This window comes from Somniosus microcephalus, chromosome 31, assembly GCF_052327205.1.
Source record: "Somniosus microcephalus isolate GS21.2 chromosome 31, FLI_Smic_1.0, whole genome shotgun sequence".
NCBI classification, from domain to species: Eukaryota; Metazoa; Chordata; class Chondrichthyes; order Squaliformes; family Somniosidae; genus Somniosus; species Somniosus microcephalus.
The window spans coordinates 22,493,375-22,517,990 of NC_141017.1; the positions used below are offsets into that span (position 1 = coordinate 22,493,375).

General features: G+C 46.9%; 2 protein-coding genes across 8 annotated transcripts in view; one reads left to right on the forward strand and one right to left on the reverse strand.

Annotated features, from left to right (window-relative positions):
• Positions 1 to 24,616, reverse strand: part of LOC147097633 (uncharacterized) — a 165,801-nt gene that overhangs the window by 68,334 nt on the left and 72,851 nt on the right. The gene's annotated exons all lie outside the window — the stretch shown is intronic.
• On the forward strand, positions 195 to 24,610 carry LOC147097634 (uncharacterized). Its single transcript, XM_085971392.1, has 3 exons — positions 195 to 492; positions 5,178 to 5,305; positions 22,781 to 24,610. The coding sequence occupies exons 1-3, from the start codon at positions 195 to 197 to the stop codon at positions 24,167 to 24,169; spliced, it is 1,815 nt and encodes a 604-aa protein (XP_085827518.1). The 3' UTR covers positions 24,170 to 24,610.

The following is a 24,616-nucleotide window of genomic DNA, read 5'->3' on the forward strand; positions in this document are numbered from 1 at the left end:
GACAATACTAGGGGGGTGTTAATAACCCCCATTCTCAAGGCACTGGCTTTCGCTGGCTGTATTGTTGCATGGGTGGCGGTCACCCTTCAATACCTTACTCAAGTGGCCGTGCTTCATCAGTGAGCCCAGACAATGAGGGTTGCTGGGCTATTCGACCACAGAGAGCCTAGCAGCAGAGCCTGGTCCCATGTGAAATGCCCAGACTTACAACTCCTTGCAGTGATAACTGGAAAGCAATCGCGAAATGGAACCACGGTCGATCTTGCCCCCCACCGCGCCCCCCTCTTGCCTCGCCCAGAGGTATCAAGACTAATGGCAGTGCCCCAAACGGCAAACACAATGAAAGTCAACTAACACGGCACAGATCAGAGGTTGAATCCGAGATCTTCTGGTTTAGTGCTACCCTGGCTGGTGTCTTTAACCACAAGGATATGGGGAGAATTACAGAGCTGTTAAATTTGAATTCAAAAGTACCTAGAAGTTTAAACAAGGGTAATTGTTGTAGGCATCACCTGAAGCGATCTGCAATCTAATGGGGCCCACATCCTCAACTCAGGGTGGTCTCCTGGCTCAGCAGTAATGCATACTTTTAAAAAGGCACAAAGACTCATTTTTATACAATATATCACAATTACGCTTGTGAAAGCAACAGTTTTCTCCACAGTTGCAGTTTTGCCACAACAAGTACAGTAAAAGATTTTGCAGAATAACGACCGTAGTTCTTGGTCTCTTCATCTCTGCTGGACAGGAGTGGCAGAAATCACACAAACCAGGGTGAGAAGTAACAAGGCTTCAAAACAAAAATGTACAACAGCCCCAGCTATGAACTGTTTCAACAAGGTGCTGAAACCCCAGCCTCTGGAGGGAATCCTTATCGCCTGCCTGTACAGTACTACAGGTACACTATCCCTTATCCGAAAGCCTTGGGACCAGCTGGTTTTCGGATTTCAGAAGGTATTATTATAAGACTGGGAAATTTGTATTTAATATAAATTTGAAAAGTTCAGGCTACCTCTTGCGACTGTTCCGTGTCTCATTCCCTTTCCTGCTTCTCTGGAAAGCCGGATATCGGCTGACTCCTACTAAGCTGGCCCACAAATCAGGTCGGGGGTCGGGTGGGGGAGAAAAGAATATCGGACGGGCCGCGGTTCGGTTCGGGGGGAGAAAAGAATATCGGACGGGCCGCTGTATTGTTGGGTTCACTCTCCCGGTACCTACTTCACACTGCCCGGCAATCTCCTACCCAGGAGGGAACTCAGTGACCCTCTGCCCTGCTCAGCGTAAGTCGTGCGCCACTCTGGTCATGTCGTGCGCATGACTTACGCTGAACGAAAAAACTTTCGGTTTTTAGAGGTTTTCGGAAGTTCGGATAAAGGATAGTCTGCCTGTATTGGAGTGCAACATTTTTGCACTACAGGAAACTTTTTTTTAAATTTTTTTTTATTTTTTATTCGGCACCGGCGTGGTGCCGGTTTATCAAAAAGTCAGATTACAGAGAGTTATAGTTAAAAGGTACGAGAGCTCCGTACACAGCAACAAATCCAGGCTTCCCTGTTGCTTAGCAACAGCTGCAAGAAGCCCGGCCACAGGCCAAGCGTCCCTGTTGCTTAGCAACAAGTGCAGGAACCCCCATTACACAGTCTAGAATCAAGAAACGGCCACTAATATGAAGAAAAGCTTAACTGAACCTACTCCTGAATTTTGCCGGTTAACCGAGATTTCCGGTTGTTTGGGTGCCGGTAAATCGAGAGTTTCCTGTACATCCACTTGAACAGTGGAACACACCCAGAGGGACAATTAGATGACACCCTTTCAAACTTTGGTTGCGTCTGGCGGTTGTTGCAGTGGGAGCAATTTGAAGCGATTATTAGAGCTAGTGTGATTCTTCTTAGAAAATTGATACAAGTCAGCCTGGCGACAACACTACCTTCTCTCCCTGGCGGCATTTTATCAGGAACAGAGGTACATGGTAATCAGATAGCAAAATACTGCGGATGCTGGAAATCTGAAATAACAACAGAAGACGCTGGAAAAACTCAGCAGGCCAGGCAACATCCGCGGAGAGAGAAATAGAGTCAATGTTTCAGGTCGAAACCCTTCGTCAGGACTGAGAAAAAAAAGGCAGGCAATGAAACAGGTTAAAAGGCCAGTTTGGGGATTGGGAAATGGGGGAGGGGATGAAAGAACAAATGGGAAATGAAGAGACATTAAGAGGTATTCAAGGCGAGACGAGATGGTAATATCACAGGTAAAGAGACAAAGGATGGCTCGAGATGAAGTGTGAAACGCGCTGGCAGAGTGAGAGACAGCTGCCATGTGGGAGAGAAAAAAGGGAAAGGCACAAACCAAAGGTGTGGATAAAAAATATATAGAAATATAATAAGGGCCGAGGTTATGATCTGAAATTGCTGAACTCGATATGGAGTCCGGAAGGCTGTAAAGTGCCTAATCGGAAGAGGTGCTGTTCCTCGAGCTTACACTGAGCTTCCGTGGAACATTGCATGAGGCCGCGGACGGTGAGGTCTGAGTGGGAATGGAGCGGTGAATTGAAATGACAGGCGACCGGAAGCTCGGGGTCACCCTTACGGACTGAACGGAGGTGTTCCGCAAAGCGGTCACCCAATCTGCGGTTGGTCTCCCCAATGTAGAGGAGACCACATCGTGAGCAGCGAATACAGTATACTAGATTGCAAGATGGTAATCAGTGTAGTTTCAGAACCACGCTGGAGGTGGTGGGGACTCATCTCTAAGTGCCTCTCTGTCTTTCTTCATATTCTCTGGTACATTTTCCACTGAACTCTCTTTAAAAACCTCCCACATTTCTCCTTCGGGATCCACATCACTTATTGTCTTCCCAGGGCCCTTACTGAAATCTCCTGCCTTCTTTTATCACTCAATTTTTGCACTGATGACGTGCTCAGCACCTGCAACCTTCACAGGAACCCAGTGTTTCACAAGTATGGCATCCTGTTTGATACCGAGCGAAGCTTTAAACCCCAGTCTGTCGCAGAGACGGCCCTCTTGCCCCTCCAGAACCTCGTCTGCCATTGCTCCGAGCTTACCCCACTAGTGCTGAAACCCTCACTCACCCTGATGATCGACTCTTCGAATGCTCTCTTCACTGGAACCCCAACTTCAGTTCGGAACTTGCAGCCAGTGTCCCCCTCAGAACTCTGCGGTCAGTGTCCCCGCCCATGCAAATCCCTTCTCTTCCATCTTGCTGCCCTTCACATCTTCAAAAAGCCTTCTAAAAAACCTCTTTGTCTGCACCATCTCTATCTTCTTCTCCTCTCCCATTCCTTCATTTTGCTATGTGCACCTCTGCTATTTGCTTCCGTCAGTCACACTTTGTCAAGTTGTTATTGAAGCAGCATTAAGTTAGCTCGATTCTATTGGAAACTGTCCAAGTTCTGGCATATTGGTAACCTCCACAGCAGAAAAAGAAAAGTAAAATGAAGCAGTGACCGAACATATGAATGAAAGAGAGAACAGCATGATGAAGGGAGAAAAACTTCCGTCACTAGCCAGGACTGGAGAATTTTAGCGATGAGGAAAGATTGGATAGGCTGGGGTTGTTTTCTTTGGAACAGAGGAGGCTGAGGGGAGATTTAATTGAGGTGCATGAAAATATGAGGGGCCTAGATGTAAGAAGGACCTATTTCCCTTAGCAGAGGGGTCAATAACCAGGAGGTATAGATTTCAAGTAATTGGTAGAAGGATTAGAGGGGCGTCGAGGAGAAATTCTTTCACCCAGAGGGTGGTGGGGGATCTGGAACTCACTGCCTGAAAGGGTGGTAGAGGCAGAAACCCTCACCGCATTTAAAAAATACCCGGATATGCACGTGAAGTACTGTACCCTACAGGGCTACGGACCAAGAGCTGGAATGTGGGATTAGGCGGGATAGCTCTTTTTCAGCCGGCACAGGCCAAACGGCCTCCTTCTGTGCCGTAAATTTCCATGATCCTGTGAGAGCTCTCAGAGGTGAAGGGACAGTGCGCACGGCAGGTCTGTGACAGACTCAGAAGGAGGGGGTGGGGGTGCATTTAAACAGGCTGGGAGTCAGACAAAAGAACGATATACATGCAAAGGCACTAAAATGTCTGCCAGAGTTTTTAATATAAACGTTGTAAAAAAGGAACCAAAAGTCTTTTACGACCCAAGATCAATCATTAGGCTCTGAAACTAGGAACGGCTGAAAGTTGAGCCGGAATAAACCTGTTCATTTGGAACAAAGTCGTTTCATATGTCAACTGTTTTAAGATCACATTTAGAATAAGTGTACTCTGCTAGACATAACGGTGGCCCAAATTAAACAAAAATGCAATAAAACGTGAAAAAAGTCTAGATGTCCCGAATTTCAAAGAGCTAAATATATGGATGTTTAAAAGGGGCAAATTTCGAAGATGACACAATTTGTAGAACAGACCTTGCTGGATATAAAGTTACAGCTTTGCAACCGTTCAGTATCGTGCAATACTGGCGACAAATGATACTTTACACAAGCAGCTAATAAATTAGACCGTAATATTTTCCGATCAATTCGCCAAATATTCAAACCATACCTTTAGCACCCCACCCCCAACCCCCACTCCCCGCAGTTCAGTCGCCCGCATCCATTTTATTTTACAATTAAAGCCAAGCCAGAACTGCACATCCTTCGAGAAACTATTAAACAAATGGCTACAAAACATAGAAATAGAAGATAGGAGCAGGAGAAGGCCATTCGGCCCCTCGAGCCCGCTCCGCCATTTAATGAGATCATGGCTGATCATCCAAATTCAGTACCCTGTCCCTGCCTTCTCCCCATATCCCTTTAGCCTTAAATATATCCAACTCCTTCTTGAATATATTTAATGAATTGGCCTCAACTGCCTTCTGTGGTAGAGAATTCCACAGGTTCACCACTCTCTGGGTGAAGAAATTCCTCCTCCTCTCTGTCCTAAATGGCTTACCCCTTATCCTTAGACTGTGACCCCTGGTTCTGGACTCCCCGGCCATCGGGAACATCCTTCCTGCATCTAGTCTGTCTAGTCCTGTTAGAATTTTAAAAGTTTCAATGAGGTGGCCGGAGACGTTCTGACGAAGGGTCCCAGACCTGAAACGTTAACTCTGTTTCTCTCTCTCCACGGATGCTATCTGGCCTGCTGAGTGTTTCCACCATTTTCTGTTATTACAGAATTCATCGGACTTGAAACAATTGTTGGCAAGAGCTTAGGAGTAGGGCCTGAACACTACCCGTTCCAGATGAAGCACGAAACATCTTCTAGCCGAGAGAGCATCCAGTTCACTGAACGAGCCACAAGGGTAGTCCTGCTCCGAAAATCCAGGAGCTTCAATTTATTATCCACAGAGCACTAGTGCGGGGGTGCTACAAAGTCTACAGACCCCCCAAACTGTGGCTATACTGCATGAAACACATTTAAAAAAAAATCATTACACACACTATATGCTGCAGGCGTTTAGAATACAAAATGGCAGCCAATGGTTCTATGAAATTCTATCATAGGCCAAATAGGTGGTTGAGGGAAGAAGGATTAAAGGGTATGGGTGGGCACAGAAGGTTAAAACTAGTACTCGCATGAAGGATAAACACTAACGTGGACTAGCTGGGCTGAATCCTCAGTTTCTGTATTGTAATTTCTATGTAATATCCCAAAAATGCTCATTAGCTGCCCGTCAGTAGCCTTCATTTCTTTTTGATGGTTTTGTCGTAATTAGCACCCTCACATTGTGGTAGCATCGTTTCCCGGGTGACCTGCGATTCAGACCAGAGGCTGCTCTGACAACATCGAGCTGTTGCCGACACAATCACCATCGAAAAACATCTTTCAATTCAAGTTCACCAAAAAAAAAAAAAAAATCAGCACCGAAATCATAATCTTCTACTAGGGGGTAAAGAGCTAAAAGTTTTTCCAAGTGTGAACTCCCACATCAACGCCACTCGAGAGAAATGCCCGTGCTGCACAAAGTATCTGACTAACAGCTTCAAAGCATAGAACATTTTATTTAGAGGGGCACACCAGTTAAGCATACAGATATTCCTCGTTTCAGAGGTTAAGGCTGTGTGTGGGTAACTCAGTCGAACAAGTTTCTCCTTAAATGTGAACCAGCCGATCAACTGCGGTCTGCGAAAGACGAAAGGAATTGAATCTTTGTGCAAATTCCCAGCTGGGCCTAGCCTCACCAGCATCCAACTACCCAGTTGATATTAGAAGTCAAAAGGACAGTTAGTTCTTTGCCAATATTATACAAACATGCGTACAGTTTAAAAGCAAAGTTTTGGAAAGTCACAAAAAGTTGAATGGAAAGTGGCAATGACCACAAAAACCTGGCAGCTCAAAAGATGGGCAGGATTTAAAATTTGGGGCTGGCTGCCATGGTGTGTGTGTGGGGATTTGAATTTAAAAAAAAAACATTAACTATCCTTCATTCAACTGGCTTCACAACAAGCTGAAACTGTATGGTCTCACATATACAAATATGGAGAAGCTTGCAAATTAGAATGGGAATTTGAATAACATGAACCATAGCCAACCAGAATGAATCGAATTTGACACCGGATTCAACTGCTCAGATTGAAATGTTTAGGGCACTGTTATATTACAGCTATTGGCTTGAGGCCGGTACTAGCTTAATGGAGATTGCAAATTCAAGTTATACTGCCAGCTTTGTGGCACTCTCTGGATCGGCTCAACAGCATCCAAATGCTAGTTATTATTAGCAGTCGTGGGAACACCATCAAGTTCCCCTCCAAGTACACATCATCCTGCCTTGGACACATTTTTGCTGTTCTTTCATCGTTTCTGGGTCAGTACAGGAAACTTTGGTTTATCTGGAGGTTAACTGTCCAGAATGCTCACGCCACCGGCAAAAATCAGGAGCCGTTTCGTTAGGTTTTTTTTCTTTTCGTTGCTTTTTTTCCCCCCACCAGTCAGGCTCTGCAAGGTTTCGCTGAAGCTGTTGCTAAGCTACAGAGACGCTTGCAAGGTACGGCCGACTGTTTAGAAGCTGTTGCTAAGCAACAGGGTTTGTTGCCAGATACGGAGCTCAAAATCTCCACGTTTCAACATTAGCGCTGGTTTGTCCGGCACTTTTGATGGGACGGCAACAGCTCGGTCCCGTGGGTGCCAGATAGCACAAAGTTTCCTGTATCTTGGAATTCCCTACCTAATGCCATTGCGGCCTGCGGCAGTTCAAGGAGAAGACCCACTATCATCTTCTCAGGTCAGCTAGGGATAGGCAATAAATGCATCCTCGCCAGCATCAGAGCAAATAATAAAAAGCCAAAAGGACAGTTAGCCCTTTGCCAACATTAGGGCCTTGATATTTATGGGGAGGGAGCAGAGGAGCGTGTTTGCTGGGGGCGGGAAGGGAGGGAGCGGAAATCCCGGGAATGCAGAGGTCCTGCCAAATTTAGCGACGGGACCTCCATCTTTTTCTTTACACCGTTTCCCGCCTGGCAGCCGGCCAGCAGTAGATGACCGGAACCAGGATGTAAGAACAGAAGAATTAGGAGTAGGACATACGCACCTTTGAGCCTGCTCCGCCATTCAATAAGATCATGGCTCAACTGTTGTCAGATGTCAGGTCGAGAATACATCTGAGAATCAGGCTGACCCTTGTTCAAAAGAGAGTGTAAAGATAAACCCAGCAGCTGCAGGCCAGTCAGTTTAACCTCAGTAGTGGAGAAGCTTTTTAGAAAAATAATCAGGGACAAAATTAACAGCCACTTGGACAAGTGTGGATTAATTTAAGCAAAGTCAGCATGGATTTTGGCAATATTTTGGTAGAAGAGAGGAAATATAAACTAAAGGGGGTGCATTGTGGGCTGGAGTATTGTGTCCAATTCTGGGCACCGCACTTTAGGAAGGATGTAAAGGTCTTGGAGAGGGTGCAGAAAAGATTTACGAGAATGATTCCAGGGATGAGGGACTTCAGTTACGTGGATAGACTGGAGAAGCTGGGGTTGTTCTCCTTAGAGCAGAGGAAATTTGATAGAGCTTCAAAATCATGAGGGGTCTGGACAAAGTAGATAGAGGGAAACTGTTCCCATTGGCAAAAGGGTCGATAACCAGAGGACACAGATTTAAGGTGATTGGCAGAAGAACCGAAGGTGACGTGGGGAGAATTTTTTACTCAGCGAGTGGTTAGGATCTGGAATGCACTGCCTGAGAGGGTGGTGGAGGCAGAGACTCAATCACGGCTTTCAAAAGGGAGTTGGATAAGTATCTGAAAGAAAATAATTTGCAGGGCTACGGGGAAAGGGCGGGGGAGTGGGACTAGCGGAAGTGCTCTTAGAGAGCCAGCACGGGCTTGACGGACCGAATGGCCGCCTTCCGTGCAGTAACCATTCTATGATTCTATAACTTTGAACTCAACTCCACTTTTCCCTCCTGGTCCCCATACAGGGCCATCCGGACTCGGTCGGTCTGGCAATCGGGAGGGAGCGGGTGCCAGGATAGATCGTGGGTTTGGATCGGGTTCGGCCGAGGATTTGCTTGAAGGGGCCGATGGGAGCACTCCTGGATCTGGCTGCTCCCGCCTCCCAGTAGCTGCCGGGTTTCCCGAGCCCTGGGAAACCGGTGCAGGAGGCGTTCATTTCAAATCGCTGCCAAAATATCAGGAAAGGATCCTCATTTAAATATTACAATTACAGACCTGCCGCTCCAGAGTGGGTTACTTGGATGCCTTGCTTGAAACGGAAACAGGTGCGTGCACAGCGAGTTGGGGTTGGGTTTTGCGAATTTGACAAATTGCAAAATACGTATGGTTTAGAATTCGAGGAAGTTCACAGGTAGCTTTAGAGAACGGCTGGGAGTTTTCAAAGTTCGCTTTGCACCTGTTGATTGTAGCATGACCAGTACGAAGCCGAGAGACTAGTTGCTGAAGCTAGTCTGACTGCGCTGGTCAGAATTCCACTTCATGCCAGTGCAAGCTCTGTGGTACAACTGGCCTGTTGAGTTCTGAATTTGCATCCAATTACAGGAGATTATGCACTGCATTTTCATTGAGGAGGTTAAGCATTTTAGCACAACTGACAGGATGCCTTAGCAGGGAGGTCAATAACCAGGGGGCACAGATTTCAAGTAATTGGTAGAAGGATTAGAGGGGAGCTGAGGAGAGATTTTTCCACCCAGAGGGTGCTGGGGGTCTGGAACTCACTGCCCGAAAGGGCGGTAGAGGCAGAAACCCTCACCGCATTTAAAAAGTACTTGGATATGCACTTGAAGTGTCGTAACCTACAGGGCTACGGACCAAGAGCTGGAAAGTGGGATTAGGGTGGATGGCTCCTTTTCAGCCGGCACAGACACGATGGGCCGAAAGGCCTCCTTCTGTGCTGTAAATTTCTTATGATTCTCTGATACAACAGCAATGATCTAAAAAGACTAGGGGCAAGGATGCAATTATGTTTAAAAAATGAACTGAACTACTAACAAGTCCTGGTACAAAATTGTTAACTGAAAGAGAAGGAATCATTCAGTTCCACTGTGGCAAACTACAGTGAAAAATAGTGACTGAGAGAGTTTAAAACAGGAAACATGCACTTTTCTTTGCTGTACCGAATAACTCACTACTGAAACACTAAAATGTATCGTGCCAGTTTTTTTCTCCAGGTACTTCCAAACAGAGAGATTCACCAGCTTAACTCTCACTCCACTGGAGAGGAACCTCACAGTTAGCACAACAAATGGTGTGACTAACCCTTTGAGGGTTAAGCTTATGTCTGCGGTATCTGATTACGTGCCTTCAGTGTAAGATTGGGCCATATGTTCAAAGCTCCCAGCAGACGGTTGATATTTCTGTTAGGCACGACAGAATGAATCCAAGCTGTCCAAATTGGCCAGTATGTCAAAATGAACGAGAATTGGCTGTTCCCAACTGGTTTCTGCAACAGCACTGCACTAAGAGCTTATTTAGTCGTATAATCTAGTGTGGTGATGCTTCTGCGCCAACACCAATATAAATGACTTGAACTCTATCAGTAAATGCCAGGAAAGTCCTGGCAGCATTGTTAGTTACTTAGGGATTTCTGTAGGAAACCACGGCATACCCACATTCATACACAGAATATTTTTCATAAGGTTCTTCGGGGGAAAAATTCGGTTGATTTGCGCCTCCAATTAGCGCCCCAAGAGGACGCCAACGGGGCGCAAAGCAACTAGCACCCGGGCGCAGCGCCGCCAATGCCTCCCGCAAAATTCAGTGGGAGGTTAGCGGTGGCGGTAACCGTTAGCACTCCGCGGCCCTGCGCCGCCAGCGATGACATCATCACCGTGCCTCACGCCCCGGCCACGATCTTCGGTAGCACCCCGGTCGGTGGGGGGGGGGGGGGCCTACTTGCGGCCGCGATAATTAAAGGCGAGGTGCCGGGCGGCCACTTTTGTTGCTGGCCGCCTGCCAGCACCTGCCCCCGGCCTCCCGACCAGCCCCACCGTGGAGTGCTGGCTGCGCGCCGTGAACCCGGCACTTCTTGAGTGCCGGGCTCTTTTGCTGGCACTCTAATCCCTGGTGGTGCAGCTGGGCCCCGGGTCGCGCTGCGCAAGGCCCCTCTTCCCTTTAAGAAGGGAAGGAAGGCCTGCAGTGCCGTGGTGCTGCGAGTAGTGCCCTGCTTCCATCTTGGGGTGCTACCGATGAATTTCGGACGCGGGGGTTCTAATTTTTTCGGCACACTACTTCCCCCTTCATTTTTAAAAACAAAAACAAATTTTGGGCAATTTACTATTTTTTTTAAACAACAAAAATAATCACCTAAAAACTGACACTTGTTAACTTGTACCATTTCCCAAAACCGCGTTACGTCCAGTCTTACAAGATTTGATGGGGATGATTGATCCGATTGATCGGGATCTGAAGATTCTCTAATTCAGCCGCTGCTTGCATCGATAGTTTCACCGATAAATCGATTTCTCATGGGGGGGGGGGGGCGCCATGAGAACGCTGATATATTGACCCTCCACCTCCCAATTGGAAAGCAAACACCTCCATTTTACGCTCGTCTGCTCTTGCAATCTGCTGTTCAGTTGCAGGATATTCTACTCCCGTTTGAGCTCTTGGACTTATCTTAATCGTTCAGATGCGAAAACTGGTGAATACACTTTGTGACCAAATCATGTTGCCAATTCACTCCGATTTGTTCTAGCCACCAAAAAGCGTGACTCTCGAGACACCCAATATGATCAACCTTTCCCGATTCCATTGACTTTTCCTTATCAACTCGCTGGCGTGAAGAGTGGACACTCGTTCCTGTAAATCACCATATCATCCCCGACCCTATAGATCATTAACCAGGATTCAGCAGGCCGTGTCGTAGCTGGGCACTTCTCAACTGCTTTCGGACTGGACTGGGACAGCACAGCGTGCCTCAAATCCGCACCTTCATTTGTGACAACAGCAAAGGTCCCCGCGGGCAAACACAAACCATGCCCCCACGTTGTGGAGTCATGCCTACTCACTGAACGATCAAGGGGCCTACATGCTTTGCATGCTGGCGATAATGCTCTAAAATGGCTGGAACCGTATGCCGAATCTGCATATGCTAAATAAATGCAAGAATTTAATTCCGTGTATCCTGATTAGCTGCAAAAGGAGATGGTGTTGCGGAGGTCTGTGGCTTTTCTTTCCTCTCAGCTACACTACGACACTACGCCATCAAATTTTTTTTTTTTTTTTTTTTTTTTTTTAAAATACGAATAAAAAATCTAGAAAGTACTGAAAGAAAAATATAACCAGCGAGGCCATGTGAATAATTATGTAGACGGTATTTAGTGTCCCGGAATTCCATGTCTCCTTCTCCCATGGTTTCCAGCTGGGATTGTGAGGAGGATGCAAAGAGGTTTCAAGGCGATTTAGACAAGTTGAGTGAGTGGGCAAATACATGGCAGATGCAGTTTAACGTGGATAAATGTGAAGTTATCCACTTTGGTAGGAAAAACAGAAAGGCAGAGTATGATTTAAATAGTGATAGATTGGGAAATGTTGATGTACAGAGGGACCTGGGTGTCCTTGTACACCAGTCACTGAAAGCAAACTGGTGCAGCAGGCAGTTAGGAAGGCAAATGGTATGTTGGCCTTCATTGCAAGAGGAGTTGAGTACAGGAGCAAGGATGTCTTACTATGGTTATAGAGAGCCTTGGCGAGACCACACCTGGAGTACTGTGTGCAGTTTTGGTCTCCTTACCTAAGAAAGGATATACTTGCCATAGAGGGAGTGCAGCAAAGGTTCACCAGACTGATTCCTGGGATGGCAGGACTGTCGTATGAGGAGAGATTGGGTCGACTAGGCCTGTATTCACTAGAGTTTAGAAGAATGAGAGGGGATCTCACTGAAACGTATAAAATTCTGACAGGGCTAGACAGACTGGGTGCAGGGAGGATGTTTCCCCTGGCTGGGGGGTCTAGAACGAGGGGTCACAGTCTCAGGATACGGGGTAGGACATTTAGGGCTGAGATGAGGAGAAATTTCTTCACTCAGAGGGTGGTGAACCTGTGGAATTCTCTACCACAGAAGGCTGTGGAGGCCAAGTCACTGAATAAATTTAAGAAGGAGATAGATAAGATTTCTAGACACAAAAGGAATCAAGGAGTATGGGGAGAGAGCGGGAATATGGTATTGAGTTAGAGGATCAGCCATGATCATATTGAATGGCGGAGCAGGCTTGAAGGGCCGAATGGCCTACACCTGCTCCTATTTTTTTCGATGTTTCCATCCCACTTCCTTACATCTCTATGAAGCCACCGTAGAATGGTTTTCTACGTTAAAGGCGCTATATAACTGCAAGTAGTTGTTCTTCTGAAGGCAGCATTAGGGAAAGGGTTCCACGGCCGTGGGAGCTTTTCAGTCCCATTCTCCTTTCACGAGCCCGTACAGCAGAGCTCCGTGGAATGTTTGACTGTGACAATCACCACCCTTGAGCTGAAGACACTCCTCACCCAGCAACCACAAGCACCTCCAGAAGAGGTCCCTGGATTACTCAGAGTTGGATCTCTGGCTGATCACTACCTTCCACCCAATTCTCAGGGGACATGGACAACTGCATGTTCCATCACCACCACTATAACCATTAGTGCACTTTACACCTGATCAAACCTGGAACGCTCCTGCTCTGTATGGCTCAGCACTGCACCATATTATACATGGCCCACAATTTTATTTTTATAAGTAAGATGTATAAAAACTGAAAACTCAAGAAACATAAGAATTAGGAGCAGGAGTAGGCCATATGGGCCCGCGAGCCTGCTCCACCATTCAATAAGATCATGGCTGATCTTCAACCTCAACTCCACTTTCCCACCGGATCCCCATATCCCTCGATTCCCCTAGAGTCCAAAAATCTATCTCAGCCTTGGATATACTCAAAGACTCAGCATCCACAGCCCTCTGGGGCAGAGAATTCCAAAGATTCACAACCCTCTGAGTGAAGAAATTCCTCCTCATCTCAGTCTTAAATGGCCGACCCCTTATCCTGAGACTATGCCCCCTAGTTCTAGACTCTCCAGCCAGGGGAAACAACCTTCCAGCATCTACCCTGTCAATCCCCCTCAGAATCTTACATGTTTCAATGAGATAAAAACACAAAATGAAAAACTCCATTTATCCAAAGTACTCACTTCCTCCGCTCATACATTAAACATTGTGCTCTAATCAGTACCAATAAGCTACAGGAAAACCTCATTACTCGCATCACTGGCAGTAACGGACTACCAACAGCCTTCGCCAGTAGTATACGGACCAAAATGCTCTCAGCTCTCCAATTATAACTCACTTTAGAAAGATAAAATCTAAACTTGTACAGGAAACCCTCTTTTTACCGGCAAAATTCAGGAGTAGGTTCAGGTAAGTTTTACTTCATATTAGTGGCCGTGTAACTGGGGTTCCTGCACCTGTTGCCATGCAACAGGGACGCCTGGATCTGTGGCCGTGTACGGGGCTCTCGTACCTTAGTAAGTATACCTCTCTGTAATCCGGACTTTTTGATCAACCGGCACCACGCCGGTCCCGGATAAAAAAAAGTTTCCTGTACTTTAAAAAAAAAAGTCCAAGTGGACATAGTATGAACATTGCATTCTCTCTCTATACTTTACTGGAATCCGAGCAACACTAATTATATTTGAGCACATCACACCATTCCCCAGCACTGGGCCACACGTAATTCAGGCAAAACTTAGCAAAGGAGCGCTACAGAGCTGATATTCTGACAGGGAGCGTCTGAGACAACCTGCTACTGACAAAGCATGCAACATTACTCCCAGAAAGAAAGACTTGCATTTATATAGCACCTTTCACAACCACCGGACGTCTCAATGTGTTTTACAGCCAATGAAGTAATTTTGAAGTGTAGTCACTGTTGTAATGTGGGAAACGCAGGAGCTAATTTGCGCACAGCAAGCTCCCACAAACAGCAATGTGATAATGACCAGATAATCTGTTTTTGTTACATTGATTGAGGGATAAATATTGGCCAGGACACCCCTTTGAAGCTGCATCTAAACAACTATCGACTTCGAACGAATCCAAAACTGAATGGCAATGCTTTGCCTTTGTTTTTCGGTGTCAAAGCTTAAAGTTACGCAGAGTTCATTGCACTTCGAGTGACCCAAAAAACCCAACATTTCCTGTCTGACTCAGAGTGCGATTTAAAGGGACACTTCTGTAAACAGGAGGAGCGCGCAATGACACAACCACTCGCTCTACGTCACACCACAGATCACCTCTGTGAATGGGACAAAAATCGAACCCATCACAAAAGCACCTGCAGGCCATTCCTTCAAGCCAAGTCCTGATCACACGGATCACCATTCCACATTTAAAAACAAAACTCTCTGTTTTCCCATCGCCACATACAAAACAGGAACAAAACGGACGTTGAAGTTAACAAACACTGGTTTCATTTTCAAAAACACTTGTTCAAATTACAGCTCTGCCTCACATCAGTACTGGATGCAGGTCAGAGTTTTTTTTTCCTGGGCATCTTTACCTGCCCTTGACATATGGGCTCAGTTCTACCGTTGAAAGATATATTAAATCATTAATATATATTTGGTTAATATATATTTGGTTTTGAGGTTGAATGCTAATTCGCATCAGTCTTCCAATAATCTATCAGCAAGATTTACAAGCAGACATGCCAACGTAATTTGTATATTGTAATCAGTATATGCCCCCTGCATAGCAGTTCTCAACCTTTTTTCCCCCCCAGTCACTGGACACCATTTTGCAAACTCAAATTTTCTTGACCCCACCCTGACCCGCTTTTCTCTGTAACAACACAGTGACTAACTGAATACTAAAAGGCAAGCCTGCTCCACAAGTTCTTTTGCCGTTCTTCTTAGGCACAACTCACCACTGTAGGCATTTATACAGCGCCGTTAACAAAGGAATATCTGCTGTATGCCTCAGAGACATGGACCATATACAGCAGGCACCTCAAAGCACTGGAGAGGTACCACCAACGCAAGATCCTGCAAATCCATTGGCAGGATAGGCGCACCAACGTCAGTGTTCTTGCTCAGGCCAACATCCCCAGCATTGAGGCTTTGACCACGCTCGATCAGCTCCGATGGACGGGTCACATTGTCCGCATGCCCGATACGAGACTCCCAAAACAAGCGCTCTACTCGGAACTCCAACATGGCAAGAGAGCCCCAGGTGGGCAGAGGAAACGCTTAAAGGACACCCTCAAAGCCTCCTTGAAAAAGTGTAACATCCACCACTGACACCTGGGAATCCCTGGCCCAAGACTGCACAAAGTGGAGAAGAAGCATCCGGGAAGGCGCCGAACACCTCGCGTCTCTTCGCCGGGAGCAAGCGGAAGCTAAGTGCAGGCAGCGCAAGGAGCGCACGTCAACCCAAGCACCCCACCCACCCGCCCCTTCAACCACCGTCTGCCCCACCTGTGACAGAGACTGTAGGTCCCGCATTGGACTCATCAGTCACCTGAGAACTCATTTTTAATGAGGAAGCAAGTCATCCTCGGATCCGAGGGACTGCCTAAGAAGAAGAATCTCAAGGTGCAACACAGACAGGCACAAGGAAAATTGGATGCGGAGAAACTGGGAGGGGAAGTTGAAAGCTTAGTCAGAAAGATGGGTCTTGGAAGTTTTCAACGGTGTAAAAAAAAGAGGTGACGAGGTAGAAAGCTACGGGGAGGGAGCGGCAAAGAGCAAGATCGAGGCAGCCGGAAGCTCTACCGCCAACCGTGGGGAAAAGGGGGGCAGATGCCCAGAATTAGAGGAACAAAGTGTTCAGGATGGAATACAGGGCCGGTGGCTGCAGAAGTAGGGTGCAACATGATCTAAGAGAGATTTATAGACAAGGACCACAATTTTGAATTTGGGGGGGGGGGGGGAAAGAGATTGGGAGCCAGTGTAGGTCAGCAAGGATGGAATTGTGGGGCGAGTAGGACTTAGTGTGGGACGGAATATGTTTGGCAAAGGTGATGAAACAGTTATAGAACACATTGGTACAGGAAACTTTCGATTTACTGGCACCTAAATAACCGGAAATCTCAGTTAACCAGCAAAATTCAGGAGTAGGTTCAGGTAAGTTTTACTTCATATTGTACTTGCCTTCCTCGATCTGTTGCTGTGCAAGGGTGTGGCTGCAGCTGTTGCTAATCTACGGAGACGCTTGGAACTTGCGGCCATTGTTCTGAACCTGTTGCTAAGCAACAGGGTTTGTTGCTTTATACGGAGCCCTCAGCTCTCCGTATCTTTTACTATAGCTTTCGGTTATCCGGAATTTTTGATGAACCGGCACCACGTCGGTCCCGGATAAAAAAAAGTTTCCTGTATGTTATTCAATACATGGCAGGCAAGACTATAAGGAGGAGCCTCGCTGTTTAGGCTGGATTTGGAAGCTTTATCCGGTACAAATTGCCCTCCTCGATAAGTCTGGATCGAGTTAGTTGGAATCCATGACAGTGTAGTTGCGCATAGTACAGCAGACGGAATGGGCTTGCTGGTTGAGTGGCCTTTTCCTGGCTTCCTGCTCACAGACGGGTTTTCCTTCCCCGGCTCGTTGCTCGCTCGATTCCTGGGCTTTACTCTAGCAGCACTGAAAGCAGGGATTCATGAGCTGACAAAAAAAATAACTCGCGCGCTCAAGAATTCCTGCCTGCAGCAATCTCTTCACGGAGCAAAGTTACATCAATGAGATGTCGGGACATCAGAAAGCAAAAACAGCAGCGATCGCCATGACAGGTGCTCACTCTGCCCCACCTGCTCCCCAGCTGTTGAGAACCACATCTCTTAAAATAAGCTTCAAAAACATTCAAGCCATAGTAAGCATAGGGGAAAAACACACACACACATTCCATTCCAGCCCTTCTTCTCCAGTAGTATCTCATTTAAAAAGGGAGTTTGACTACAAATAAAACCAAGGTATCGGATGTTGCTTTTGTCCAAAAGCCATGCCATTATGCAATTATAACAGCTTGCAAGAGGTATTTACCCAATAGCATGAGAAAGTTGAATTGAAATACAGTTTAAGTGCACTGATTATCAATGTTAGCAACGTGCCGTTAACAATGTGACAACAGCAGCAGGGTGGAATAGCTCTACCACAATACACTATCAATATGAAGATGGTAAACCCTGCACATCGGACATAGGCCTTCATAACAAGAGGATTTGAGTATAAGAATAAAGACGTCTTACTGCAATTATATAGGGCCCTGGTGAGACCACACCTGAAGTATTGTGTACAGTTTTAGTCTCCTTACCTAAGCATAGATAGAAGATAGGAGCAGGAGCAGGCCATTTGGCCCCTCGAGCCTGCTCCGCCATTCAATGAGATCATGGCTGATCATCCAAATTCAGTACCCTGTCCCTGCCTTCTCCCCATATCCCTTTAGCCTTAAGAAATATATCTAACTCCTTGAATATATTTAATGAATTGGCCTCCACTGCCTTCTGTGGTAGAGAATTCCACAGGTTCACCACTCTCTGGGTGAAGAAATTCCTCATCTCTGTCCTAAATGGCCTACCCCTTATCCTTAGACTGTGACCCCTGGTTCTGGACTCCCCGACCATTGGGAACATCCTTCCTGCATCTAGTCTGTCTAGTCCTGTTAGAATTTTATAAGTTTCAATGAGATCCCCTCTCATTCTTCTGAACTCCAGCGAGTATAAGCCCAATCGACCCAATCTCTCCTCATACGTCATTCCTGCCATCCCAGGTATCAGTCTGGTGAATCTTCGCTGCACTCCCTCCATGGCAAGAACATCCTTCCTCAGATAAGGCGACCAAAACTGCACACAATTCTCAAGATGTGGTCTCACCAAGGCCCTGTACAACTGCAGCAAGACATCCTAAGGAAGGATATACTTGCCATAGAGGGAGTGCAACGAAGGTTCACCAGACTGGTTCCTGGGATGGGGGGATTGTTCTATGAGGAGAGATTGAGTAGACTAGGCCTATATTCTCTGGAGTTTAGAAGAATGAGAGGTGATCTCATTGAAACATACAAAATTCTGACAGGGCTTGACAGGGTAGATGCAGGGAGGATGTTTCCCCTGGCTGGGGAGTCTAGAACCAGGGGTCACAGTCTCAGAATAAGGGGTCGGCCATTTAGGACTGAGATGAGGAGAAATTTCTTCACTCAGAGGGTGATGAATCTTTGGAATTCTCTGCCCCAGAGGGCTGTGGCGGCTCAGTCGTTGAGTATATTCAAGACAGAGATCGATAGATTTTTGAAGATTAAGGGATTCAAGGGATAGTGCAGGAAAGTGGAGATGAGGTAGAAGATCAGCCATGATCTCAATGAATGGCAGAGCAGGCTCGAGGGGCCGAATGGCCAACTCCTGCTCCTATTTCTTATGTTCTTATGACAACATCTGGGAGCCAAGAGCTGCCTTTGCAGAAGTTACAACGTGGAAACTGGCAATTCAGGCCAACCAGTCCGTGTCGACATTTACCCTCCACGTGAGCACGCAGTTCTGATCACATTTACCCATCCTGTTCCCATATCCCTTCAACCTCTTTTCCTTCACCCATCTAGCCAATCTAATCTTGAATGTCGGTAGAGTTTCTGCTTCAACCACTCACCCTGGAAGTGAGTTCCACAGTCTCAACTCTGTGTGAGAGGAAGTTTCTTGTGTCCTCTATGCTAAGTCTCTTACATTTAATCTTGTATCTATGGCCCCTCATTCTTGACCTCTCAACTACTAGAACCAGTAGCTACAGACCGCACAAAGTGGAGGAGAAGCATCCGGGAAGGCGCTGAACACCTCGAGTCTCTTCGCCGGGAGCAAGCGGAAGCCAAGCGCAGGCAGCGCAAGGAGCGCACGTCAACCCAAGCACCCCGCCCATTCAACCACCGTCTGCTCCACCTGTGACAGAGACTGTAGGTCCCGCATTGGACTCATCAGTCACCTGAGAACTCATTTTTAATGTGGAAGCAAGTTGTCCTCGGTTCCGAGGGACTGCCTAAGAAGGAGAAGACTAGAACCAGTCTGATTCAATCTATCCTTTTCATCAACAGAAATTTTCAAATCTCTTTGTATGAAGTGGAAGAATGAGAGGTGATCTTATTGAAACATATAAGATTCTGAGGAGGCTTGACAGGGTGGATATTGAGAGGATGTTTCCCCTCGTGGGGGAATCTAGAACTCGGGGGCACAGTTTCAGGATAAGGGGTCGGCCATTTAAAACGGAGATGAGGAGGAATTTCTTCTCTCAGAGGGCCGTGAGTCTTTGGAATTCTCTTCCCCAGAGAGCTGTGGAGGCTGGGTCATTGAGGCGGAGATAGACATATATTTGAGCTACAGGGGAGTCGAGGGTTATGGGGAGCGGGCGGGAAAGTGGCGTTGAGGCCAAGATGAGATCAGCCATGATCTTATTAAATGGCGGGGCAGGCTCGAGGAGATGAATGGCCGACTCCCGTTCCTATATCTTATGTTCTTATGAAAACGCAAGCCTTTTCCAAAGGAGCCAGCAGCCCAGAGGAATAGTAAAAAGGGGAGAGGGGGGCAACTCAGGGCTTGCAAACTCCACTTGAAGGTTGCTCTCCCAGAGCCACAGCCAAAGTATAAAAGTACCTTAAAGTGCTCCAGGTACATAACTGCATCTATCAGCAGCAATTCAGGACGCTCACAGAATCAGGCTCAGTATCTTAAAGCAACTTCCTTTCTCTAACCTCCCCACCAAGAATGATTTAAATAGAAACTAATCAAAACAAAAAGGGGGTTTTCTGTCATGTTGAAAGGCACTCTTTAAAAAAAATAAAAAAAAAATGTTCAATATTACTTCCTTATTTTCACACAAAACCTTACATCATCACACTGGTGAACACTCATTCTCATAATCTCACAGCACCCTGTTTGGATCTAAAGTAGAAAAAAATCATGTTTGTTCAATTGTTACACTTCTACTTCCTTTATTTCCAGGAACAGGAGGAGGCCATTCAGCCCCTCGAGCCTGTTCCGCCATTCAACGAGATCATGGCTGATCGGTGACCTAACTCCGTATACCCGCCTGGGGCCCATATCCCTTAATACCTTTGGTTAATGAAAAGCTGTCAATCTCAGATTTAAAATTAACAATTGATCTAGCATCAATTGCCGTTTGCGGAAGAGAGTTCCAAACTTCTGCCACCCTTTGTGTTTCCTAATTTCACTCCTAAAAGGCCTGGCTCTAACTTTTAGACTATGCCCCCTAGTCCTAGAATCGCCAATCAGTGGAAATAGTTTCTCTCTATCAATTCCCCTTAATATCTTGAAAACTTCGCTCAAATCACCTAACCTTCCAAATTCTAAGGAATGCAACCCTAATTTGTGTAATCAGTCCTCGCAATTTAACCCTCGAAGTCCAGGTATCATTCTGATGCACTGAGGCCATCAAGTCAAATAAATAAGCAGCATTTATTTACTTCAAGACTCAGCTTCACGGACACCCTCCTCTCTAGCCTCCTGCGCTACCAACTACACAAAATTCAACTTGCCCAAAACTTCAGCACTTACATCATGTCCCTGCTCACCCATCGCCCTCACAGACCTCCACTGCCTTCCTGCCTCCTAGTGCACAAATTCAAAATCCTTGTCCTGGTTTACAAATCTTGTGGTCTCGCAACCGCCTCCTGCCTCAATTCTCATTTGCATCATCGTTCAGACAGATATTTTGGCAGCAGAGGCCGTTCAGTCAAAAGTGTTGCGTTTGTTCACCCCACTATGCTCCTCATTCGTGAATCCGGCTTTCATCAGCTAGAAGCTGACGTGGAGTGCAGAGACCAGTAGTGTGAATACAAAACACAGTCGTCTTGCTTGACCTTTCCTGCAAAAGCTTCAAATAGTTTAAATTACACAACAGAGTTGGTCTCTACCCCTTCGCCCACCCTTATTTCCAGATCAGGATGGCTCCTAAGTATAAACAATAGTCAGGAATGCAATCCAAGGACTTCAATACAAAGATTTTGTTTCAATTAAACTAATTTAGCCTTCCGGGAATCAATAAGAAAAATCACTTACCCACAATTGCAGAACTGTTACATATTACCTGTAGAAGGATTTTTTTTTGCTATCTAGTTATATATTAAATAACTAACACAAGTCAGCACAGCCTTACTTAAAAAGCAAACTACATTTGTATTTTCCAGCTTTAGAAAAAATGTAGCTGCTCTTTCCATGAAACCAGATGCACGTTATGAAATATGAAAAATTAATAAACCTCAGCAAGCATGGCAGGTCAGCACTAACATTTAAAATCAACTCATCCCAAAGTGAAATCCAGAACTTTGAACTGAGAAATACAGATATGATTTTTTTTTTTTTTTTTTTAAAGCATGGATAAAAATGTAATTTTGCGTTGATTTTTGCACTGATAATCAAAATTTAATTTTGCTGGGGGGACTTTTTTTTTTAAATTGCTGGAAATGAATTAAAAAAAAGACTTCAATCTGGAGCCAAAATAATGTAAATTAATTTAATAAAGCGACTACAAATCCGGAGGCAAAAACAATGTAAATGAATGGAATAAAAAAGATTTCAAATCTGGAGCCAGAACAAGCGGAGGGAGTGTGAGCCGGGCCTGTGCTGGGTGCTGAGCCTTGTTCTTTTACAAAGGGAATGGTTGGGAATTGCCTTGGAATTTGCCAGGCTTGAGGTGGGAGGCTCTGGGAGTTTGCAAAGGGGGGGGGGGGGTTTAATTCCTGGGAGGTGTGTGGGAGGGGGTATTAAGGTCAGTGGGTGAGCTGAGCCCAGGCTGCTGCTACAGGTGACCCGGGGGGTGAACATTGTTCAACATCTCCTCCCCTAGTGACCAACAGGCTCAGCTCAGCTCAGCCCGGGCCGGCCCGCACTCCCTCCGGCAAAAGGCCGCTTTCCCCCCTCCTTCTCTCTCTCTCTCGCTCTCCCCGCTCCCTTCCCTTCCCTCCTTCCTACCCTCGCCTGCGCCGGCCGCTTCCTTCACTGCGGGGCAGTCGCGGGGCTCGGCCTTTGTCAGCTCCTCCAGGCTGCAGGCGGCGGCGGCGGCCATCTTAGGAGACGGGCAGAGAGAGCGCGCGGCCAGCGAGCGCCGCACACTCGAGCGGGAGGAGGCGCGCCAGGCCAGAGCAGCCGAGCGCCGAGCCGCCCCAGTGACGTCACCAGCAACAAGAACAGCAGCACCAACAACACCAGCACCAACAACAACAACACCAGCAACAACAACAGCACCAACAACACCTGCAGCAACACCAGCACCAACAACAGCAGCAGCAGCAACAACAACACCAGCAGCAACAACACCTGCAGCAACACCAGCACCAGCAACACCAGCACCAACAACAGCACCAACAACACCTGCAGCAACAACGCCTGCAGCAACAACACCTTCAGCAGCAACAACACCAACACCTGCAGCACCACCAATACCAGCAGCAACAGGAACACCAGCAGCAACATCTGCAACACCAACACCTGCAGCAACACCTGCAACGCCAACACCTGCAGCAACACCAACACCTGCAGCAGCAACACCAACACCTGCAGCAACACCAACACCTGCAGCAACATCACCACCAGCAACACCAACACCTGCAGCTACACCAACATCTGCTGCAGCATCAGCAGCAGCAACAGCAACAGCACCTGCAGCAACGCCAACACCTGCAGCAACATCACCACCAGCAACACCTGCAGCAACACCAACACCTGCAGCAACATCACCACCAGCAACACCTGCAGCAACACCAACATCTGCTGCAGCTACAACACCAACATCTGCTGCAGCATCAGCAGCAGCAACACCTGCAGCAACATCACCACCAGCAACACCAACACCTGCTGCAGCAACACCAACACCTGCTGCAGCAACACCTGCTGCAGCAACATCACCACCAGCAACACCAGCAACATCACCACCAGCACCATCACCACCAGCAACACCTGCAGCAACACCAACAGCATGCAGCAACACCAACACCTGCAGCAACACCAGCAACACCAACACCTGCTGCAGCAACACCACCACCAGCAACAACACCTGCAGCAACACCAACACCTGCAGCAACACCAATACCAGCAGCAACACCAATACCAGGAACAACCACCATAGCTGCAACACCAACACCAGCAGCAACACCAACACCTGCAGCAACACCTGTAACACCAACACCTGCAGCAACAACACCTGCAGCAACACCAACACCTGCAACAGCAGCAGCAGCAATACCTGCAGCAACACCAACACCAGCAGCAACCCCAACACCAGCAGCAACACCAACACCTGCAGCAACACCAACACCTGCAGCAACACCAACACCTGCAGCAACACCAACACCTGCAGCAACACCAACACCTGCAACAACACCAACACCTGCAGCAACAACAGCGGCAGCAACACCAATACCTGCAGCAACACCAACACCTGCAGCAACACCAACAATAACAACACCTGCAACAACAACAACAATTTATATCAATGATCTGGACTTGAATATAGGAAGTATAATTAAGAAGTTTGCAGATGATACAAAAATTAGCCATGTGGTTGATGATGAAGAAGAAAGCTGTAGACGGCAGGAAGATATCAATGGACTGGTCAGGTGGGCAGAACAGTGGCAAATGGAATTCAATCCGGAGAAGTGTGAGGTAATGCATTTGGGGAGGGCTAACAAGGCAAGGGAATACACTATAAATGGTAGGACACTGAGAAGTGCAGAGGATCAGAGTGACCTGGGAGTGCAGGTCCACTGATCCCTGAAGGTAACAGGACAGGTAGATAAGGTGGTTAAGGCGGCATATGGGATACTTGCCTTTATTAGCTGAGGCGCAGAATATAAGAGCAGGGAGGTTATGCTTGAACTGTATAAAACACTAGTTAGGCCGCAGCTAGAATACTGCGTACAGTTCTGGTCACCACATTACAGGAAGGGTGTGATTGCACTAGAGGGGGTGCAGAGGAGATTTACGAGGATGTTGCCTGGGCTGGGGAATTTTAGCTATGAGGAAAGATTGGATAGGCTGGGGTTGTTTTCTTTGGAACAGAGGAGGCTGAGGGGAGACCTAATTGAGGTGTATAAAATTATGAGGGCCTAGATAGAGTGGATAGGAAGGACCTATTTCCCTTAGCAGAAGAGTTAATAACTAGGGGGCATAGATTTAAAGTAATTGGTCGGAGGTTTAGAGGGGATTTGAGGAGAA

Coding starts and splice junctions, on each gene's coding strand:
- LOC147097634 (XM_085971392.1), top strand. CDS start 195: ATGCCCAGACTTACAACTCCTTGCAGTGATAACTGGAAAGCAATCGCG. Junction 493..5,177: donor ACCTAGAAGTTTAAACAAGG/GTAATTGTTGTA, acceptor CTGTTATTACAG/AATTCATCGGACTTGAAACA. Junction 5,306..22,780: donor TCACTGAACGAGCCACAAGG/GTAGTCCTGCTC, acceptor CAACACCTGCAG/CAACAACGCCTGCAGCAACA.